The sequence below is a fragment of the Rhinichthys klamathensis genome, unplaced genomic scaffold (assembly GCF_029890125.1).
Source record: "Rhinichthys klamathensis goyatoka isolate OS25496 unplaced genomic scaffold, OSU_Roscu_1.1 h1tg000165l_1, whole genome shotgun sequence".
NCBI lineage: Eukaryota > Metazoa > Chordata > Actinopteri > Cypriniformes > Leuciscidae > Rhinichthys > Rhinichthys klamathensis.
Genome location: NW_026606697.1, coordinates 4177898 through 4198595, shown reverse-complemented (window position 1 = coordinate 4198595; position 20698 = coordinate 4177898). Strand labels below are relative to the sequence as shown.

The window sequence follows — 20698 nt, the reverse complement described above, 5'->3', positions numbered from 1 at the left end:
ACAGTGACCCTCTCTGGAGCAGGATTGGACAGCACACCCCTGGTCAAATTCATTGAAAGCAACCGACTCAAAAGAACGATTCGCTTAAGAATCGAATTGGTTCGGTTCTCGTGTCTGACTCCGACAATGCGGTTTCAACGATTCTTCAGAAAGAGGATGGCAAACAATTCACAACAAATACTTTTAAATTCCACATCTGCATTTCCATGTATCCATACAACTATAACTACAGAGTCGACGGACACCTAGTGGCATTTGTGCGTAGTTATAATAATGCGCACTGAACCTACAGCTTTAACCCTCCCGCCGGCAGATGGCGACAGAGCCGCAGTAAAACTATCCTCCGTTACGAGATCAGCGCAGAAACAGCCGGTTGCTGACTTGCTGACAGCAGGGAAGATGGCGGCGACAATGCTGAGGTCGCTCTCCAGACTCGGACGTCCTTCAGTCATTTTAAACAGTAACCTCAGCACTCCAGCCTGTGCTCTGCTTCAGAAGAGGTATTCACATTATTGTTACCAGTACCGTGAAATTTAAGCAGTGGTTTCGTTAGATAGCGGCTTGCTTCTGCCAATGTTATCAGGATTAGATAACCAGTGTTTCTGCGACTTCGAGTTTCTGTCAAGCATGGAAATGTACAATGTTACTAAACTGTACCTGTTAATTCTTATTATTGCATGACACCGTTTGATTGTCATTTCCCCCCTCCGCCAAAGTTTTGATTAATTGCTGAAAATGAGCATGTAACGTTAGCCGGTGGAGATGAAACATGAGCAGTAAACAAACAACTCGTAGTTTAAAACATGGATTTAAGATTGCGTCGTCTTTTTTCCCCAATTACTTGTACATCTGCTTTGCTTTATGTTTTGAAATGTCCGACAACGCAAACATCTTAATATCTGTAGAAAAGGTGGCCTACAAAAAGTACTGAAGCCACACATCACACTGTTTGAATGTCATTGTATTAGATAACAAAACATCAAGCCAAATGGCATTTATTTTTGAGGGGGGAAAAGCACAAGCACCGTTTTCCAGTAAAACATTTCAGTCAAATGTGTTTTGTTGTCGTTGTTTTAGTTTTTAAACGATTAATATAGTTCAAAATGAAGACAAAGTTTTGGGCACTTTTTTAAAGAGAAATCAAAATTATTATTATTTGGGGTTTTTTTGTGGAATATTGCATGATTTATCCGTGCACATAATCTTTCTTCATGTGCCCTTGTAATCTTTAATCAAAATGACTTCTCTGATGCGTTTACAGACATGAGGGTGGGACGACCTGTCACTCACATGAGATCGGCCAATAGCAAACCACAACAATCCAATTAATTCATAATTGACAAAAGTCCCGCCCTACTTTTTTTTCCTTGTTCTAGAAGTTGTTTTACTCGGATGTGTCACGATATAGAAGAAAAGACTCACAACTTCCCGTTTCATGGCGACTTTAAAAATGATTAGTTTTATGGCATTTGAAAATTCATAACTTATAAGTGTGGCTTACAAATACATAATGAGGCCACTGTGTAAATGCTGACACCTTGAAATTTGTAAACTCGCAATTCTTGTTCTTGAAGTTTGAGTGTATACTTCTGTGCATTATGTGTGCAAGTCAATAAAAAATCAGTGTTTGCCTACTTATGCACTATTCTATGCCGTTTTGTAGTATAAATTGTAGTATTTGTGGAATGACAAAATAACCTTATAAAGTTCGTACACTACATGGTCGGGTACATAGGGTTACAATTTTTGGTTACACTTTTTTTTTTAAGGTGTCATTGTTACAGTGTAATTATATATTTAAGTACTGAGTAATATTAAGCTACTACATGTACTTAGGGTTAGGGTAGGTTTAGGGTTAGTTGCATGTAATTATGCATAATTTACTGTTATTACTATGGCAAGTATATGTAACAAGGACACTGTAACAAAGTGTTACCCATTTTTTTTAGGTATCTTTGTTACACTGTACTTATACATTTAAGTACTGAGTAATATTAAGTAACTACATGTACTTACTATAGGGTTAGTCGCATGTAATTATGCATAATTTATAGTTATTACTTTAGTAACTTCATGTAACATATGTATCAATGACATTGTCAAATACAGTGTTACCGTACATAGTGTATAGTGTGTCATTTGGGACTCAACTAATGTGTGTTTCCTGTCTGTCCAGGCAGAAGCAATGGCAGCCAGATGTGGAGTGGGCAGAGCAGTACGCTGGAGCTGTGATGTACCCCAGTGCCATCACTGAGAAGTGGGTTCCTCCACCTTGGAACGGTTGGTTTGATTTTGGCATAGTGACTTCCGTATTTACACTATCACCATTATAAGGCCAACCACAATATTGAAAAGATCTTCATCTCTTTCAGATAAGGACCCACCAGTAGAGAAGGAGGTGTCCAACCTCACCATCAACTTCGGGCCTCAGCACCCGGCGGCTCATGGAGTGCTGCGTCTGGTGTTGGAGCTCAGCGGAGAGTCGGTGAAGAAGTGCGACCCTCACATCGGCCTCCTGCACCGCGGCACAGAGAAACTCATTGAGTACAAGACGTATTTACAGGTACTTAAGACACTATATTATCAACTGCTTAATTCAGTGTGCAAATATGAAATTTATATTCTAAAATATAAGGAAGAAAATATTGAAGAAGGATATTGATATGAAGATGTGAAATGAACTTTGTCTTATTAGATTTGCGTATTAGTAAAATACGCAAAGAAGTTTTTCATTTTGGGGCATTTGCAATAATCAGCATATCACAAAGTGTTTGAAATCGCAATAGTATCACATCGTGGCATAAGAATCGTGATGATATCCTATCTTGGGGCCTCTGGTGATTCCCACCCCTACTTCTTCCTCTGTAACATAAATAGACACAGCCACTTAATTCATGGAAAGAGATTTTATTTTTTTGCAAAATGTAGCTATATTATTGCCCAGCTCTTTATATAAAGTGGGATCCACATCATGGCGCTTTATTGATCAAATGTATATCTTTAATGCAATATAAGTCACTTTGGATAAAACTGTCTGTTGGACTCAAATTATAGAAATGTTATGCTGTACGTCACAAACTTTTGGCTGTGTTATAAGTCATTAATAAGCTGTGATTTATGATGCTTTATGATGTCTGTGATCGAGTATTATTGGCTGTAATGCTGTCTTGTGTGTTTGTGTTGCTGCAGGCACTTCCATACTTCGACAGGCTTGACTATGTGTCCATGATGTGTAATGAGCAGGCATATTCTCTAGCTGTGGAAAAGCTTCTTAACATCCAGGCTCCGCCCCGTGCACAGTGGATCAGAGGTGAGGAACAGAAACTAGAACGCTTTCAATCTGGTTTGCATTCATTAATCCAAACGAGATTTAACCCAGTTCATTTTGCTAAAAGAAATCCCCAAAAATGTGCATAAACGATGTCGCAGTTCCACGAGGAATTGAGTTTGCATTGATTGTTTTTGAATGTGTCTGATTGGTTATATCAGCTGCATAAATGTGTTATATGGCCTCTGCAGTGCTGTATGGAGAGATGACCCGTATCCTGAACCACATCATGGGCGTCACCACCCACGCCCTTGACATCGGTGCCATGACTCCCTTCTTCTGGTTGTTTGAGGAGAGAGAGAAGGTAAATACATTTATTTGTTTTTTTACAGAAAGGTAAATATGCATTTTGTTGGACATTAAATGCGTTTAAAATGATATTTTCCTGAGAACAGTAACTTTAAAGCAAATGTTGTAATGGGGTATAAATGAATATAATTACAATAGAAAGATACGTTTTTGTCTGACTTTATTGGTTTCGAATGTAATGTTTACTCTGATGAGCCAAAACATTATGAGCAGTCACAGGTGAAGCGAATATTGTTGATCATCTTCTAACAAGGCCACATATTAAGGTCTGGGTAGATTAGATGGGAAACAAACAATCAGCTCTCATAATCAACATGTTGGATGCAGGAGAAATGGGCAGGAATATAAATCTGAGCGACTTTGACAAGGGCCAAATTGTTATGGCAAGGCGACTGGGTCAGAGTATCTCTGAAACGGCAAGGTTCGCTCCTGGTCAGCAGTGGTGAGAATTTACCAACAGTGTCCAAGGAGGGACAAACCACAAACAGCGACAGGGTGTTGGGAACCCAAGGCTAATCGATGCACAAGGGCAACGAAGGCTATATCCCGTCTCGACTGAGCCAACAGAAGGTCTACTGTGGCACAAGTCACACGACATTTTAATGATGGTTATGGGAGAAAGCCACTGTAGCCGCAGACCAATCAGAGTGTCTATGATGACCCATGTCCACCGTCGAAAGCGCCGACAATGGGCACGTGTGCGTCGGAACTGGACCGTGGAGCTGTGGAAGAAGGTCCTGTTTTCTAGTACATCACGTAGACAGCCGTGTGCATGTGCGCCGTTTACCTTGGCAAGTGACGGCACTAGGATCACTGTGGGACGACGTCAAGCCGGTGGAGGGAGTGTGATGATCTGGGAAACCCTGGGTCCAGCCATTCATGTGGACACAAAACATCCCTTCATGACACTGGCGTTCCCTGGTGGAAGTGGCTCTTTCAGCAGGATAAAGCACCTGCCACACGGCACACATTGTTCAGGAATGGTTTGAGGAACATGATGAGGAGTTCAAGGTGTTGCTCGGCCTCCAAACTCCCCAGATCTCAATCCGACTGAGCATCTGTGAGATGTGCTGGACCAACAAGTTTGATCCACGGCGGCTTCACCTCGCAACCCACAGGACTTGAAGGATCTGCTGCTAATGTCTTGATGTAAGACACCACAGGACACCTTCAGGGGTTTCGTAGAGTCCACGGGTCGCCAAACGACCAACAGCAGACCATTAGGCGGGTGGTCATAATGTTTTGACTCATCTGTGTATATTTTAATATACATTTTTCACATAATGTATAGCATAGCCTACATATATAAATTCTTCAGTTTTCACACTGGAGGACAACATTGGGGAGGATGTAATAACTTTCTCTTTTTAAAATAAAACACTAAAAAATAAATCCTGGCTGGTTTAAATCTGATTAATCAACAAATAATCTTTATTTTCAGCCCTATACAAGATGATACTAAGCTGTTGTTTGATTGTGTGGAACCTAGTTACCATTTAATTGTCTGTTTGTTGGTATCTTGCAGATGTTTGAGTTCTATGAGAGAGTGTCTGGAGCCAGGATGCACGCTGCATACGTCAGACCCGGTGGAGTTCATCAGGTACAGTTTGATGAACATTAGCCATGTTTCCATCCACTTATTTTTATGCTAATTTTGGGATATCGCCTAAAAAGATGCCAAGATTCACATGAATTCTAAAAAATGAGCATAAAAAAACTTGTGCGCTCAATTGAGGCGCATAATCTTTTATCACCATAAGAGGACATACGCATAAATTACAATGGAGACACATTTACCGTATAAATCTCTCGATGCACCAAAAAAAAAAAACTCAAGCGACTTTGCTTTAACAGTGGATGTGATTGGATAACTGGACTATCCAATGGATCAGTTTCATCGCACAGCATCTCAAATCTTGGTTTGATCATTCTGAAAGGCCTGAGACAAAATCAGTCTTCAAAATGGTTGGGTTTAATTAGAAGCGTCTCACGCGATTGTGTTCCCAAACACAAGGTATTATCCTCCGAACGAAAGAGAACAATGACAGCGTTTATTGCGTTTCGTCTGCGGGCTCTGGGGCGCAAGTCATTTATGAACTTCCATTTTTATTACAGATATTTTGTGCCACTTTTCCAGTTAGTGACAATTTTTTTTGTTCTTGTGCCGTATTCGCAAATGTTTATTCGATATTCCAATTTTGAGCACAAGTCAAATTCGCAACTTTGGATGGAAACACAGCTAATGTCATGCTAATCCTTATCTTTTCTGGTTATACTGAAATGTTATAACTTGTCTGGCTCAAGCTGCTGATCACTTTTCTTGCAGGACTTGCCTCTTGGTCTCATGGACGACATCTATGAATGGTGCAAGAATTTCTCCATTCGCATTGATGAACTTGAGGAGGTATGTGCACCGAAATATAACCGGTTTTACTCAAGAAAAGTGCTAGTTAGTAGCATCTCTAAATATATAAATACATAAATATATCTCTAAAATGTGATATTTGTCTTACTGAGCATGTAGATTAATGTTTCTTTTCACAATGCAATGATTTCATTTGATTGGCAGTAATTATATGGAGTTTCTAAAATAATTAACCTGCCGTTATTGTTTCAGATGCTGACCAATAATCGTATCTGGAAGAACAGAACTGTTGGCATTGGTGTTATTGGGGCAGAGGATGCACTCAATTGCGGCTTCAGGTAAAACTGTGTATTATTATGAAGTCAATCTGAAGTGTCTCACTCTCTCTCACCTGCATACACAGAAGTTACTATAGTAGATGAGCTGACGGTAAGTAATGGAGACAGACCAATTTATTTATAAATCGAACACAAACACAAACAGGAACAGAAGCAAAGTAATTTGTGTTCGGGTAATTTTGACCCAGAGAAAATTATTTTTCCCGAAAATGCTAGTTAATGTTATCGCATTGGACTGAAACTTAGTGACTTTTTTCACAAAGGGTATAACTACTCCTCAAATGTTTTTTTTTGGACAATTTTCATACTTTTTTAGGGAGGGTTTTTAGGGTACATTTTTGACCGGGAACACCACAAGTATAATTTTGTGCCATTTTGTACAAAATAAAAGTTTTTCAAACCAAACTTCCTGGTGAAACATTAAAGTAGACGAGTGTGTAAATATTTTATTTAAGGCGAGACACGGCCGGCAAAAACATTGTTTTTTTTTTGTCTAAATGACACATTTAGGTCTTTATTTTACGACACTTTGTCTGTTTGCGTCTGTAGATTTCTCATAAATTCATCAAAAGTTGACTATCTAAATCATCCCGCTGCTCTGCGATCGCTGTCTGCACCCTGTCATCACACACACCGCTAGAAAGCTCTCTCTCTCTCTCTCCTGTACAATGCTGTCGCATCCAAATATGGTCATTTCCTTTTTATCAGCAACCAATCGTGAAAGTTAAAGGGCGCAAATGCGCAAGTAGCACCTATATACACCCTTTCCAGTCTTGTACCTAGTTATATTATGAAGACATTTACTGAGGGATTTGTAAATATATTATTCCTAGCCTGATTTATATAACATTTTATTCCAAAAAACATGGCAAAAATCATTTTTTTAAGGCTATTGACAGTATATTCTGATTTACAGGATAACAAGTAGATATCCATAAATCCCTCTGTAATTTTTCCCCATCTAATGTGAACACATTGAAAAAATAATTTTGAACCTGGCTTTATCCAATACTCAGATTTCATTTTTTTTTTAATATATGCAAATTAGCGCATATTTAATTAGATAATGCATAATTTGCATATTTAAACATTAAATTACAGAAAACCTGTAATACATTTTTTTTTCTCATCTTAATGTAGGTAATCAACTGGGAAAGTTTCATGGTGATATCTGCTAGTTTAAAAAATTCACCTGTAGTGTCTCGCCTTATTGTGAAAATTATTTATAAATAATGCTTTTTTTTACAAAAAAAATGAGATGCCTACTCTCAGATAAATGAGGCCTACGATGAATCAGATACAAATAGAAATATAAAACCAGTACTAATTGAAAGAGAACAAGTTGACAAAAAGATTGAATCCAATATTGGGTGATAATATAGCATAACAAGTGATTTATAAGCTTTTTTTTGTAGGCCGGTCATTTTTGACTGGGAACACCACAGGTGTGACACTGCCATTTTTTACAAAATAAAAGCATTTCAAAACAAACTTCCTGGTGAAATATTAAAGTAGACTGGTGTGATTAACAGTGCAAATTGTTTTCATATTTTATTTAATATTTCCAAAGTTATTCAAAAATAATGCCTTAAAATAAAGTCTTTAATTTGATAATCTCAAATTAAGGCCTTAAAAGTCTTGGATTTTGTTACAATGGTCTTATATATTTTTTTTGCCTTTCCTAGGAGTACGTTCATACCGTAACAAAATTACCTGTTACTAATGTAGGGTCATGCAGCGTAACGTTGAGTGCACCTCGCGCTCCACGTCATAGCAGAAAGTGTGCACACCCGATACTATGGTTACTAGGCAAGTGAGGTACAGAACAAGATAGTAGCCTACTACTACGTAGCCTAGCCTAGTTTGTCGTCTGAAATGGGAAAGTGTCGGTTTAATCCGCTGTGGCCACAGAATCAGAATTACGTTTGGGTCAAGCCTGTGGCAGGTAATGACCGCGTGGCCTATTGCTGTTGGTGCCGAAAATCTTTTAAGCTGGCGACGATGGGTTTTACGGCCCTGGACTCCCATATGAAGGGTCCCAAACACACAGCGTGTAGTACTGCTCGTGCTCGCCAAAATTGCAACCAAGGCAGCAGAGCTGCAAAGGGTGTAGTCTTCAAGTTCAAATCTATTTAAAGGGATACTCAACCCAAAAATTCTGTCATCATTTACTCACCCTCAAGTTGTTGCAAAGTTTCTTTCTTCTGCTGAACTCAAAGGAAGATATTTTGAAGAATGATTGGAACCAAACAGTTGTTTGGCACCATTGACTTCCATAGTAAAAAAAAAAAATACTATGGAAGTCAATGGTGCCGAAGTACCAATCGTTCTTCAAAATGTCTTCCTTTGAGTTCAGCAGAAGAAAGAAACTCATACAGGTTTGCAACAACTTGAGGGCGAGTAAATGATGACAGAATTTTCATTTTTGGGTGGAGTATCCCTTTAAATCAAATGTGTTACAGAGCTGCCAACTCTCATGCGTATTCAGCATGAGACTCACACAATTGACCCTTTTCACACACTCACGCCACATCCATTTTCTCACGCAGAGAAGAATTGCGAAGCAAAGACGACACTGACACCGATAGACAAGACAGAGCTGGTTCCTTTTGATATGAAACAAATTCTCAGCTCTCAGATTCTGTCAATTTTATTATGAAATTCAAACAATAAATAGGCAACCGTTTTGGCGCTTTTAAATGTGACAGCACACGAACCGATCATCTCTATTTACTAGCCTACTAGTTAGTAGTAAATAAACACAAATGATCAATAGGTGTGTGTTGAAAGATATAGTACAACTTATCGAAATGTAAATGCCTCATACATAATATCGACCAATCAGTGTTTTTCAACCGCAGAAAGAGGTCAATAATAGTCAGCTGGAGTGACTACAGTAGGGCTGGGTATTGACACAAATTTCACAATTCGATTTCGATTCAATATTGATTATTTTGGATATCAGGTACAAAACATGGCAAATTTTCTCAAGGAAAACAAATCTCTTAACTAATGCTGTAAACTATGGGAGTCAGTTGTAGCCTACTAGGGTTCACTAGCCTACTATAATCTGAAGGTAAAAATTACCTGATTTGTAGCTATACAAACACTTAAATTACACTTTTATTTATATAATAATAAAGTTATATGAAATATAAACATTTAAATGGTGGCTGTCATAAAAACTTGCCAGATTTATTCAAACATACAAATATCGAAGAACATTAAAAATTATAATGAATATGTAATATGGTGCATATATTTAGCAAAATGCTCCTCTTTAGAGTTAATTTTTCTAGCTGACTAACGAGTTTATGGTCACATATGGTTTTTCTGAGGGAAAAGTGACGTTACATGATGTTTACAAGTTGTTTTACTGACGTCTTTCCACGGTGAACACTGATTGAGCGATTCCATGTGACATGATACGGATTTCGATAAGTTGTACTCTATCTTTTAGCACACTTTCAGACGTTCATTCATGTTTATTTCGCGCTGTAACTGGTATTATTAAGGCAGAAGAGGAGATCATGTGCGCTCCGCGCTGCTGCTTCTCTTGAGCTGAGCTGAGCCAGAGCGATCTCACGCCACAGCGCCAAAACGGTATTTATGTTTTTGAATTTCGTAAGAAAATGGACGTAATTTGAGACTTTATTTAGTATCAATAGTTACAAAGCACAAAGATTATTGCGATTTATTGGATGGGATGAGAGCTACAATGTTCCATTCATTCATCAAATGAAAACAGGAGGACTAATCGATTCTTGAGATTTAAGAATCGATATCGGTTCGTAAAAATGAGAATCGATTAATATCAAGAAATCGATATTTTTTACCCAGCCCTACAATTCAGTGTCACATAACGTTACATCTACCTCAGGAAAGCCATTTAATGACCATAACACGTAAGTTGGCTAGAAAAATTTGTATTTTAGAATATGTTTAGTATTAGTATAAATGAGTATTTTGCTTAATATGTGCACTATATTACATATTTATTATATTTTTTACTTATCATTAAAATATTATAAAGTTGTTGTTGAAATAAAAACCGCATTAGGCCTATTTAAATTTTTTTTAGCCATTAATAATACCAGCTGACAGGGCTCTCTGTAGCCTATGTTTACAGCATTAGGTGAGATTTTCTTTCTTGAGTAAAATTAACATCTACTGTACCTAATATGTATCCAAATTAAATCAAGATCGGAATAAAACCACAACAATTAAATTGAAATTGTAAAATTTGTATCAAGCAAAAATAAAAGCAGTAGCCTATTGCACCATGCTGTCACTAAACTAAATAAAATTGTTTAGTTAGGCTACCAAATATTTTAATCACAATAGCCTACACTTATTGTCTGTGATGCAAGCTAAACTCAAAAGTTGGCAGCCCTGGTGTAATGAGAATAGGCCTACACACACGTGCACACGCGCTACAATGCTGTTGCGTACGTATTAAATATGTCTGATCATTTAAATAAAATGTTTTATTTAATTTAAGTACCATACTTTTACATAATTATTTTCTAGGGTTTAAAATTTCTACAGATTTGACATTTTCCCCTCATACTTCTGTCGGAATAGGTACAAAGTTGTCATTGAATTTCATTTGAAATGGTATTAAAAAGGTCTTAAAAGCCTTGAATTTAAGTTGGAGGATCCTGGGGGTACCCTGATTAGATGCCTACTCTCAGATAAATGAGGCCTACGATTAATCAGATGCAAATAGAAATACAAAACCAGTCCTAATTGAAAGAAAACAAGTTGACAAAAAGATTGAATCCAATATTGGGTGATAAATAATATAGCATAACAAGTGATTTATAAGCTATTTTTTATAGGCCAGTAATGTTTGACCGGGAACACCACAAGTGTTATAAGGTTTTGAACACAACCTGAGGGTTATAAGGCATTTCGATTAAATCTTTGTATGGTGAGATTATTCATCATCATGGCTCAAGTGATGTGAAAAATCACCCACAAGTCAAGTGCAGCACTGTATGTTAATGAGATGTTAATCTTAGACCACAGTGTATCTTAATACATTTATTATTCATAATAATAATGATGATGATAAAAATAAATTGCCATGTTTTATAATTATAATCATAATAATAAGTACATAAGTAGAAAAGTCTGCAGTTGATACTACACAGTACAGTTTAATATTCAAGTTTACAGTTTAAAGGGGGTGTTTTTGTGTGTGTGTGTGTGTGTGTGTGTGTGTGTGTGTGTGTGTGTGTGTGTGTGTGTGTGTGTGACATAAAGAGCAGCATTGCATAATTGACCGTGTCATCCACATAAATTTGTCATATTTAGATTTCTTGGAACTGAATGCATCAATTTTGCAATGAAATATTATAATAGAAAGTCCCTAGGAGGGCCTTCCTCCTTTGGCTGAAATACTATATAATATTGTCCCTGACTACACAATAACATCATTGTTTCAAGTTGAACATCCCAGCTGTTACTATATCTGGTGTTTTAGTAAGTCATACAGGTTTTGAGCCTGATGATGACAGAATATTCATTTGGTTGAACTATCCCTTTAAAATCTGTGTATGTGATGTTGTTAATTGTATACAGCAGCCTGATTGATGTTCACTGAGGATGTACAGTATCCAGTAACTGAACTCTATTGAACAACGATTGTTTAAATCGCTCTTGATCTCTTTCAGCGGAGTGATGCTCAGAGGTTCTGGTATTAAATGGGATCTGAGGAAGAGTCAACCATACGACAAATACGACGAGGTGGAGTTTGACGTGGCCGTTGGAAGTAATGGCGACTGCTACGACAGGTGACCACACATGTCGATGTTTTCTGTTTTAGATTGGGTTTATGAGTTTCAGGAAGCTCAATGACAGGAAATCTAAATGCAAAACCACAGGCTACAAATTGGTCTTAGACTCTGCTTAGCTTTCTCACCACATATGCTGATGATATCACGTGTGAAATGTGGAGTGGAGTGGCGCTTACAAAAAGATAAAATATGTCGCGAGAACGTGAGACAATCCGACGAAATATAACTTCATATTACGTTTTACATGAGGAGTTTGTACTGTAAATAACGTTATATCACAGATTGGTTTTGAAAATGTATTGCGTTCAAATATAGAAAATGATGCAAGTATTCCTATGCTTCTTTTATATTGGATTTTATTAGTGACAAACATGAACTTTCTATGTGTTTCCTCATATGTAATATTTCTGTGCTATGGATGGAAAAAAGGGTGTGTGAAAATGATTATCCCTATGGGACAATAAATACTCTATCTATCTTTCAGATATCTGTGCCGTGTTGAGGAAATGAGGCAGTCTCTGCGTATCATGCTTCAGAGTCTCAACAAAATGCCTGCTGGAGAGATTAAGGTCGATGATGCCAAAATAGCCCCACCCAAGAGATCTGAGATGAAGGTAAGATATGTTTGCATATGTATCTTATGTTCAAATGGCAAGTTCAATGTGATATCCTAATGATTTGATAAGCTTATTTAAAGGTGCATTGTGTCATTTCTGCACCAATTATGTAACTAAACAACTTTTTCAAACTGTTTTTTCCGAACACTCCCCTCATTCTCCTTTGGTCAGTTATACAGTCTTGCCCCAAACTCAAGCCATTGATTGGTAGAGCCCATTTTTATTTGTCGAGATGCTCAAACAAACAATGTTTTAAAGCACCACAGTGTTAAACAAAACCTTTAAATGGCTTAATTATAATTCTCTCTTCATACTCCATGGACATTAGCCCCTGAAGGACATCGAAATACGATGTTGGGGGGGTCAAAGAAAGTAGTTTGTTTGTTTACTTGGATCCCCATTAGCCTCTTCCTAGGTAGTGGTTACTCTTCCCAACATGTAAAAATACAGAACTACATTATTCAACAACAATAAAAGTCCATTCAATTAAACATACAAACCCAAAATTCATTCCAATATCAAAATCAACAATTTATTATTGTAATATTTCGCCTTTTAAAGATTTTTTTAAACCTCATTTTATGTTAAAAAAAAAAAAGTAATATCCGATGGCAAGTCTTTCCATATTTTCATTCCTCAGTCCCTTGTTTTGCATTGGTTTTTGAAACAGGAAGTAAAAAACATCCCTTTGATGCCTGCCTGGTTTTAAAATTATGACTAGTACTACTATACAAAAGTTGACAGTACAGGACATTAGGAACTCTAGACACTGAAATACTTCTTATAAAACAAATCAGGGAGATAATCACCCGATCCTTCACCATTGGCCAACCTTAAGTTTTATGCATTCTTAGTATATTATCCCTACTATTACAGTTGAAAGTGCGGCACTGTTTAAGTCTTTACTTGATGCACTCGACTCTAAATAATAACCTTTGTTTGCACAATGTGAGAAATGCAATGTTGTGGTAAATTTTTTTTTGCACATCTCTTCATGACTAACAGTCCTCTTCCTATAACTGTTGCCATATTTTGTATCTGTTTTGACCACTTAAGCCTGCTGTCTAATATAACGCCAAAAAGGTCTTATTTCCTCCACCTGGTCAACAGCCATAGTCTTTACACACAGATCTAACTGTGGTTTGGATTTAAAGTTAGAATTTGATCCAAACACAATGCTTTTGGTTTATGTCAAATTTAGAGACAACTTATTATTCCATACCCACTTTACAACTAATTGTAATTCCTCCATACATGACTGTCCTTGCACACTTTAAAACAAGAGAAAGATCATTGGTAAAAACAGAAAATAATAATGTCTTAAACAATAAATAAAGTCTTAAACAACTTCCTTGCGGCACACCACATTGCAACTTTTTTACATCTGAATAACTTCCATTATAAAATACACATTGTCTCATATTAGACAGATACATTTTTAATCAATGTACAGTATGAGAAGTACAGTTTGTCCAGCAATAATTTATGATCCAATACATCAAAAGCTGAGCTAAAATCTAACAGTACTGTTATTGTCACCAATCTGAGCTGAGCAATCATCTGTCATCTGTGTTGAGTGTCCCTCTCGATATATGCATGCTGAAAATCAGAGAGTAAACTAGTCTCCTCAAAGAAGAACTGAATTTGCTCACAGACTATAGTTTCCAATAGTCTACCCTTAATATGAAGCGTTACCTATAAATATGAAGATCGTGGCATTACATTTACACAGTTATCGACATCATAAGTCTAGTAAAGTTTTTCATATTTTAATTTTAAAAAAATGTAATACACATTTATAACGCTATAATATGTTATATTACCTTGGCAGTAAATAACATAATAATCACTGCAATAACGATTTGGATTTAAATAGACAAATGCTTAAGAGTTTATGATTGGATTGTTATTGCAGTGATTATTATATTTCTAGCATGTTCTATGTTTTGGCAACAGTTCTTCTAACTCTAATTGATGGAGCGTGTAACTTTTTATTTCTTAAACAACCATGTAGGAAGACTCATCATGGCCATATTCCAGGATGACATTTCAAAAAAATCTGGCTCAAATTGTGGGGGGGGGAATTATGAATCATTTTCACACATGAATTGGCACCTCTGAGTCCAGACCTTAAATTCTTTGAAAGTCTTTGGGATGTCTCGTCTCCTGTTCACTACTATAGAAGTTTACCCAACTATGGCGACTTCCTCTTCTGAAAACCACATAAATGTGAAAAGGGTCCGTTAAGATATGAGAAAACATTTCTATTATATAACATAAAAAGCACACTTCGCCTTTCGGAAAAAGGGTTTCGGACGTTTGCATGTTCTGTAACGTAAACTAACGTCCCTCTTGTCCTGCGATGTGTTTTGTTTTCATGCAGACGTCAATGGAATCTCTCATTCATCACTTTAAGCTGTACACCGAAGGCTACCAGGTTCCTCCAGGGGCCACGTACACCGCTGTGGAGGCCCCAAAGGTGAGTGTGACAGCAGTGACCTGCACACCATCCGTTCTCAAGAGAAATTGTTGTTCAGTGGTTTTTACTCTTTTCATCCAGTATGGTGAGGTTTTTGGCGAATTTGTAAGTCGGCATGCACATGTGGGGAATGTGGGTTTCTAAAGTTATTGTCTCTGTGGTCCTTTGTAAAGGTATTTTTTTGTGGTGCTGTTTTTAATCCAACAATGCTGCAACTCAGCACAACCAGTGCATGTCTGATTCACGAATAAATGACTCTTACGATTAAGACCTCGTATGAACAACTAGTTAGGGCTAATCAGTCTTACTTTTCGGTATCAAATTAGACCAATCTATGTTTTTACTGACTTAAAAAACAGTTATGAACAGTCTTAAAGAAAGAAATTTGATGTCTAACTTGTAAGACTAGTCATAGCAGTTTATGCACATAAATGACTAATGAGGAATCAGACCCAGAATGGTTATATTCCCCATAATTCCCTTCCCTGAACTCGTTTGTGTTGTGCTGCAGGGTGAGTTTGGTGTGTATCTGGTGTCGGACGGGTCCAGCAGGCCTTACCGCTGCAAGATCAAGGCACCTGGCTTTGCTCACTTGGTAATACAATCAGTTATTGTTAATGCACTCACCAAAAATAATACACATTATAAAATATCCTTTGTAAATAATTAAAAGAACATGCACTACAATTTAAAAGTTTGGGGTCAGAAAAATATTTTATGTTTTTGAAAAGTCCCTTATAATCATTAAGACCATTTTGATCAAAAATACAGTAAAACAGTAATATTACAATCTAAAATTACTGTTCTATTTGAATAAATTGTTTTTAATGTAATTTATTCCCGTGATGGTAAAGCTGAATTTTCAGCATCATTACTCCAGTCTTCAGTGTCACATGATCCTTCAGAAATTATTCTGATATGCTGATTTGTTGCTCAAGAAATATTTTTTATTATTATAAACGTTGAAAACAGTTTACAAAATCTGCTTAATTTTGTAGAAGCCATGATTCAGTCTTTCAGGATTGTCCGCATTTGTGTGTCAATTTAATGCAAAGTATCGATTCCTTCTTCTTCTTCAAAAAAAAAAGTCATAGTCAAATTAGAGTCCCCAAACTTTTGAATAGTAGTGTATGTAAAAAAAAAAAAAAAAGCTGCAAATACTGCAGTTTTGATTTTTTTCCTTCGCTTCTGAGTTCCTAAACTTTAGAAGAAAAAGTTCACAACATAGTGTATGTAAAAAAAAAGAGCTGCAAATACTGCAGTTTTGATCTTTTTCCTGTTTGAGTTGTGATGTCACCAAATGATGTGGTCTGTTTCTCTCAGGCTGGTTTAGATAAAATGTCTAAAGGACACATGCTTGCTGACGTGGTGGCAATCATCGGTAAGAACTAGTTCTTCACTCTCTTCTAGTTCAACATCTCAGTTCTGTCTGCTTTTTTTAGTACATACAGATTTGCATGTCACATCAATTTGTTGCTGAACTGCACATTTGTTTGAAGTATGAAAATTAAATAAAAGGCCAGTAACAGTTGATGATAATAAAACATGTATTAGTGCTTTCAGTCGATTAAATAAAATTAACTAATTAATCGCACCTAACATTAAAGTTTTGAATACATTTCTCTATTGTAATACTTTCCACAATGAATCTCTTAAGATATTGTAGAAACAACATAAAGACATTACATTAACATTTATAATGCTCTCAATCGATGATAACTTTTTTTAAGCTAAATAATCATTACATTAAACTGTCAGGTCGTTGGTTTTGACATTGCCTGTCATGAGGCCATTATAACATTTTAATGACAAATTCAATGTGTACCACTGTACTTGAGGTCAAGAAAAATATTCATGACACAGTTATAATGGCCTTATGACAGCCAATGTCAAAACCAACCACCTGACAGTTTAATGTTATGTTAATCCATAAAGCTAAGTGCTTTCTTAAGTTTGATCATTAATCTGCTATATCATGTTTATGACATATTTACGACAATTTAGGTTGTCTTGGTAATGTCAAGTTGTCATTACCAAGACACTGACAGGTTATGGTGTATTGGTTTATGTCATGTTGTCATAACAATTACGTCTCAAACAATGTCATATTTGCATTAAAAATGTCATAATTGAGAGAATGACATTTAATGACAGTTGTCATAAACATCCATAAAACCTGTCGGACATGTCATGATTATGAAGGTGTCATGTCAGTCTTATGCACACCCCTTCAAGTAAAGTGTTACCGATTAATCCTTATTAAAGCTACAAAAGTTATTCAGTCAAGAGCAGTGAGTGATTTTCTCTTAGTCTTTAGTTCTTTGATTAACATGAATCGCAGACATCGGCAGGTTTATTCGGCTGCATGACGCGGATCTGACGCACATTATTTTCTCAACTCTTTTCTAAAACTTTTGAACTCATTCAAGACCGTGCTAACGAGGATACTCGACTACGGGAATTTTGTCCGTTCAATGTGGCGCTGGCATTCTGTATGAAGCGCCATTCTGTGTGCGCGTTTTTGGGCATCCTTTGTACGCCACGGAGAGCCGCTTCACAGACGGCGCGCCAGTACAGATCTGAGTTATTTTTTGGCGCATTATCGCGCTTGAGTGGTTTAATAGCACTTAATGAATGATAGCGTGATCATATACTGTAGCGCAGCCAAAGAATGACAGAAAGAAAAAGTTTTTTTGCGTTATCAGGGCTCAAATTTCGGCACGGGATTGCGGGTATTGCGCATAATTCTAATCATTCCCGCAGGTCTCCTATTTATAATGCGGGAAATTCCCGCAATCGTAATCCACACAGATTATAAAATCAAATCATTCTTTTAACAACTATCTTCCAGACGCAATTTCACAAACAGCGTGAGTGTTCAGCGGTGCCGCGTCTTCTATCTCTTCTCTCAAAATGTGTTGTGCAAGGCAGGCATCAAGCGCTGCGGCGATAAAACACACTCGCGTTTAGGAGTCGGGACATGATGGAATATTCACTTGCACAATCGGGCCAGCAGTGCATCGTGACTGAAGTTTACCATTTGCACGTCTTTTTAAGTCTTACCAGTTTAAACATTCAAGCGCACATTCATAGAAAATCCGCCTCAAAAACAGCTGGCCAGTAACAAAAGTTATTTTTCGCGGATTATATTGCGGTCTTCGTGAGTATACTCTAAACATAGGATAAGCATAAAACGCATGCCAGTATAATGAACACAGTATCCGTGCACTAGCTCTTAAAGTGACGGCAGTCATATGTGTGTGTCATCAATTTTGTTGTCAAAACAACAAAAGATGGCTTTAAGTTAAAGGAATCAGGATTAATAGCCTATGTATTTAATTTATTCAGGACTAAAATACTACCCAGTGTTATTTTCCATTTGATTACTTTATTCAGTTTTTGTATATGAATACTAGTGTTAGACCTATTCAAAACTTTTCTCTTTATTTGTATCTTTATTCTATTGTGTTTATTTGTGCTACTTTTTTCAATTTAATTAAACGATTTAAATCAAGCTTCCTTGTGTTGTGTAAATTTACAACCCCATTGTAAAAATGCAATGAGGGCAAACATTTAGGCAAGATAAATGTAATAATTTTTTTGGGGGAAAAATGCCCTCCTTCTCCCCCTCAAAAAAAAAAAATCCCCCCCATGAGAATCATCTAAGGGGGGATTTCCCCCCCCATTTTCCAAAACGAAATTCAGGCCCTGGTTATTTAATTAACGTGTTAATTTTGACAGCCCTAGTATTTATCTAATAGTAAAAACCCTCTTCCCGTCTTGAGGCGATAACTATGATTCAAAAAATCGTTCTAAATATAAGAGAATAGCAGAGTTCACACCACACCTATAATGATAATGGCACAGAGAAACAATATTATTTGAATCACTTTCAGAACAATATTTTCCAGCTGATGACCAATAAAAACATTGAGAGCCAGTCAGAATCCATCCAGCTTTAACTCGAGCATTTAAAGCGACAGACGACTTAACTGCAGTGCGCGCTTAGAATAAACAGACCGATATCAACAGCTAGTGTGGACGTCACGCTAATATAGTTCTCGGTGTGAACGGGCCTTTAGTCCCGTCCAAGTGTTGCTATATCAGACTTCTCAAATAAACAGAGTTTACACAAATATTTGATATGCTTACCGTCTCTGTCATTCTCCAAAGACTTCAATGATCCATTGAGCTTTTCCACACTTTGAGCTTCCTGCTTATTTAGATGCCTGTGAACACACAAAACCGTCAGACAGTCAGAAATGCTGCTTATATAATTGTATAATGCTTAACAGATCACAGTTAATGAACATTTATATAGTTACAAATGTCTTGAAACCTTCATCATGTCAATTTCATATCCTTGTTAATGGCATATTAAAGTTAAAACAAACTCATAGATGTTGTCAGTGCAGTGATATTATTGATTTTAAACATAACTCGTGTATTTTCAGTGAATCTAAAGTCCATCTGCAACTAAGAACAGTTTTCATCCTAAAAGCATTCACTTTACTTTGCAATGCAGAAGTGAGCTGTTTCCTGTGAATGTGCGACTTCCGATGCATTAGCCGCTATAGGGGAATAACGACCGTCACAATATTGTATATATTTTGTTTTACATTATACTGTAGAAGATCATCAGCATAATATATAAATCCTTTCTTTTTCTTATTAGAATAACAAAGTGCAGTAAACAGTCAAACGACTTGCGCTACAAGCCAGTGTGTTTATAATTACAACACCACATTAAAATAATATGGTAAGAAATAACAGTTTGCGATATCAGGCAGCGTAATGAGCTGTTCTGTGCAGCGAAACATAGGCCTAACTGGAAGAGGGTGAGACCGGAAGCCAGACAAATGAAAATTAATTAGAAAAATAAGGAGGCTAGTAGTGATGTCAACAGAGGAAGTAGAAGGGATATTGCAGTCAGTTATTTCAGCCCGCCATTTCCTCTAGCCAAGTATTAAACTGTTAACATTTTTCTTATGCTTAATGCATTGTTTCTGAAAATTAAACTGGGATAGGATGAAGAATAAAATAGCACTTTTTGCAGAAATATCTTCAGTGTTTAATAACACTTACGATGGTGACCTGAAACAACCTGTGGTCTCTTCCCATAGGCACTCAGGACATCGTGTTTGGTGAAGTGGACCGTTGAGGACGCCCTGAGTGTCTGATGATGATCCATTCTAGTGATGTTACGGCAGAAGTTCCTCTTATTTCTCTGTGTAAATGCTTATGAAACCTAATAAATATTTTAAAACTTGGGAAAAAGCGCAATTTCTTTTTCTTTAAATTCAGTGGTTGCTTTTATCTAATGTGACATGCAAACAAGGAAAGGCCACATTACAAGTGCAACGAAAAAGTACAAATTTGCACGACGTAGAATCTGCAGATTGTGTATGTGTGTGTATATATATATATATGAAAAAATGCAATTAAGCAGTTTTAAAGCAGC

General features: G+C 36.8%; 1 protein-coding gene across 1 annotated transcript; it reads left to right on the top strand.

Annotated features, from left to right (window-relative positions):
- Positions 1–335: 335 nt before the first annotated feature.
- On the top strand, positions 336–20514 carry ndufs2 (NADH:ubiquinone oxidoreductase core subunit S2). The gene is made up of 14 exons (XM_056259279.1): positions 336–500; positions 2177–2280; positions 2373–2563; positions 3190–3310; positions 3520–3632; positions 5163–5237; positions 5964–6041; positions 6255–6340; positions 12019–12138; positions 12626–12755; positions 15142–15237; positions 15749–15832; positions 16561–16618; positions 20361–20514. Exons 1-14 carry the CDS (start codon positions 400–402, stop codon positions 20396–20398), a joined length of 1395 nt encoding a protein of 464 aa, XP_056115254.1. The 5' UTR covers positions 336–399; the 3' UTR covers positions 20399–20514.
- The last annotated feature ends 184 nt before the right edge of the window (positions 20515–20698 follow it).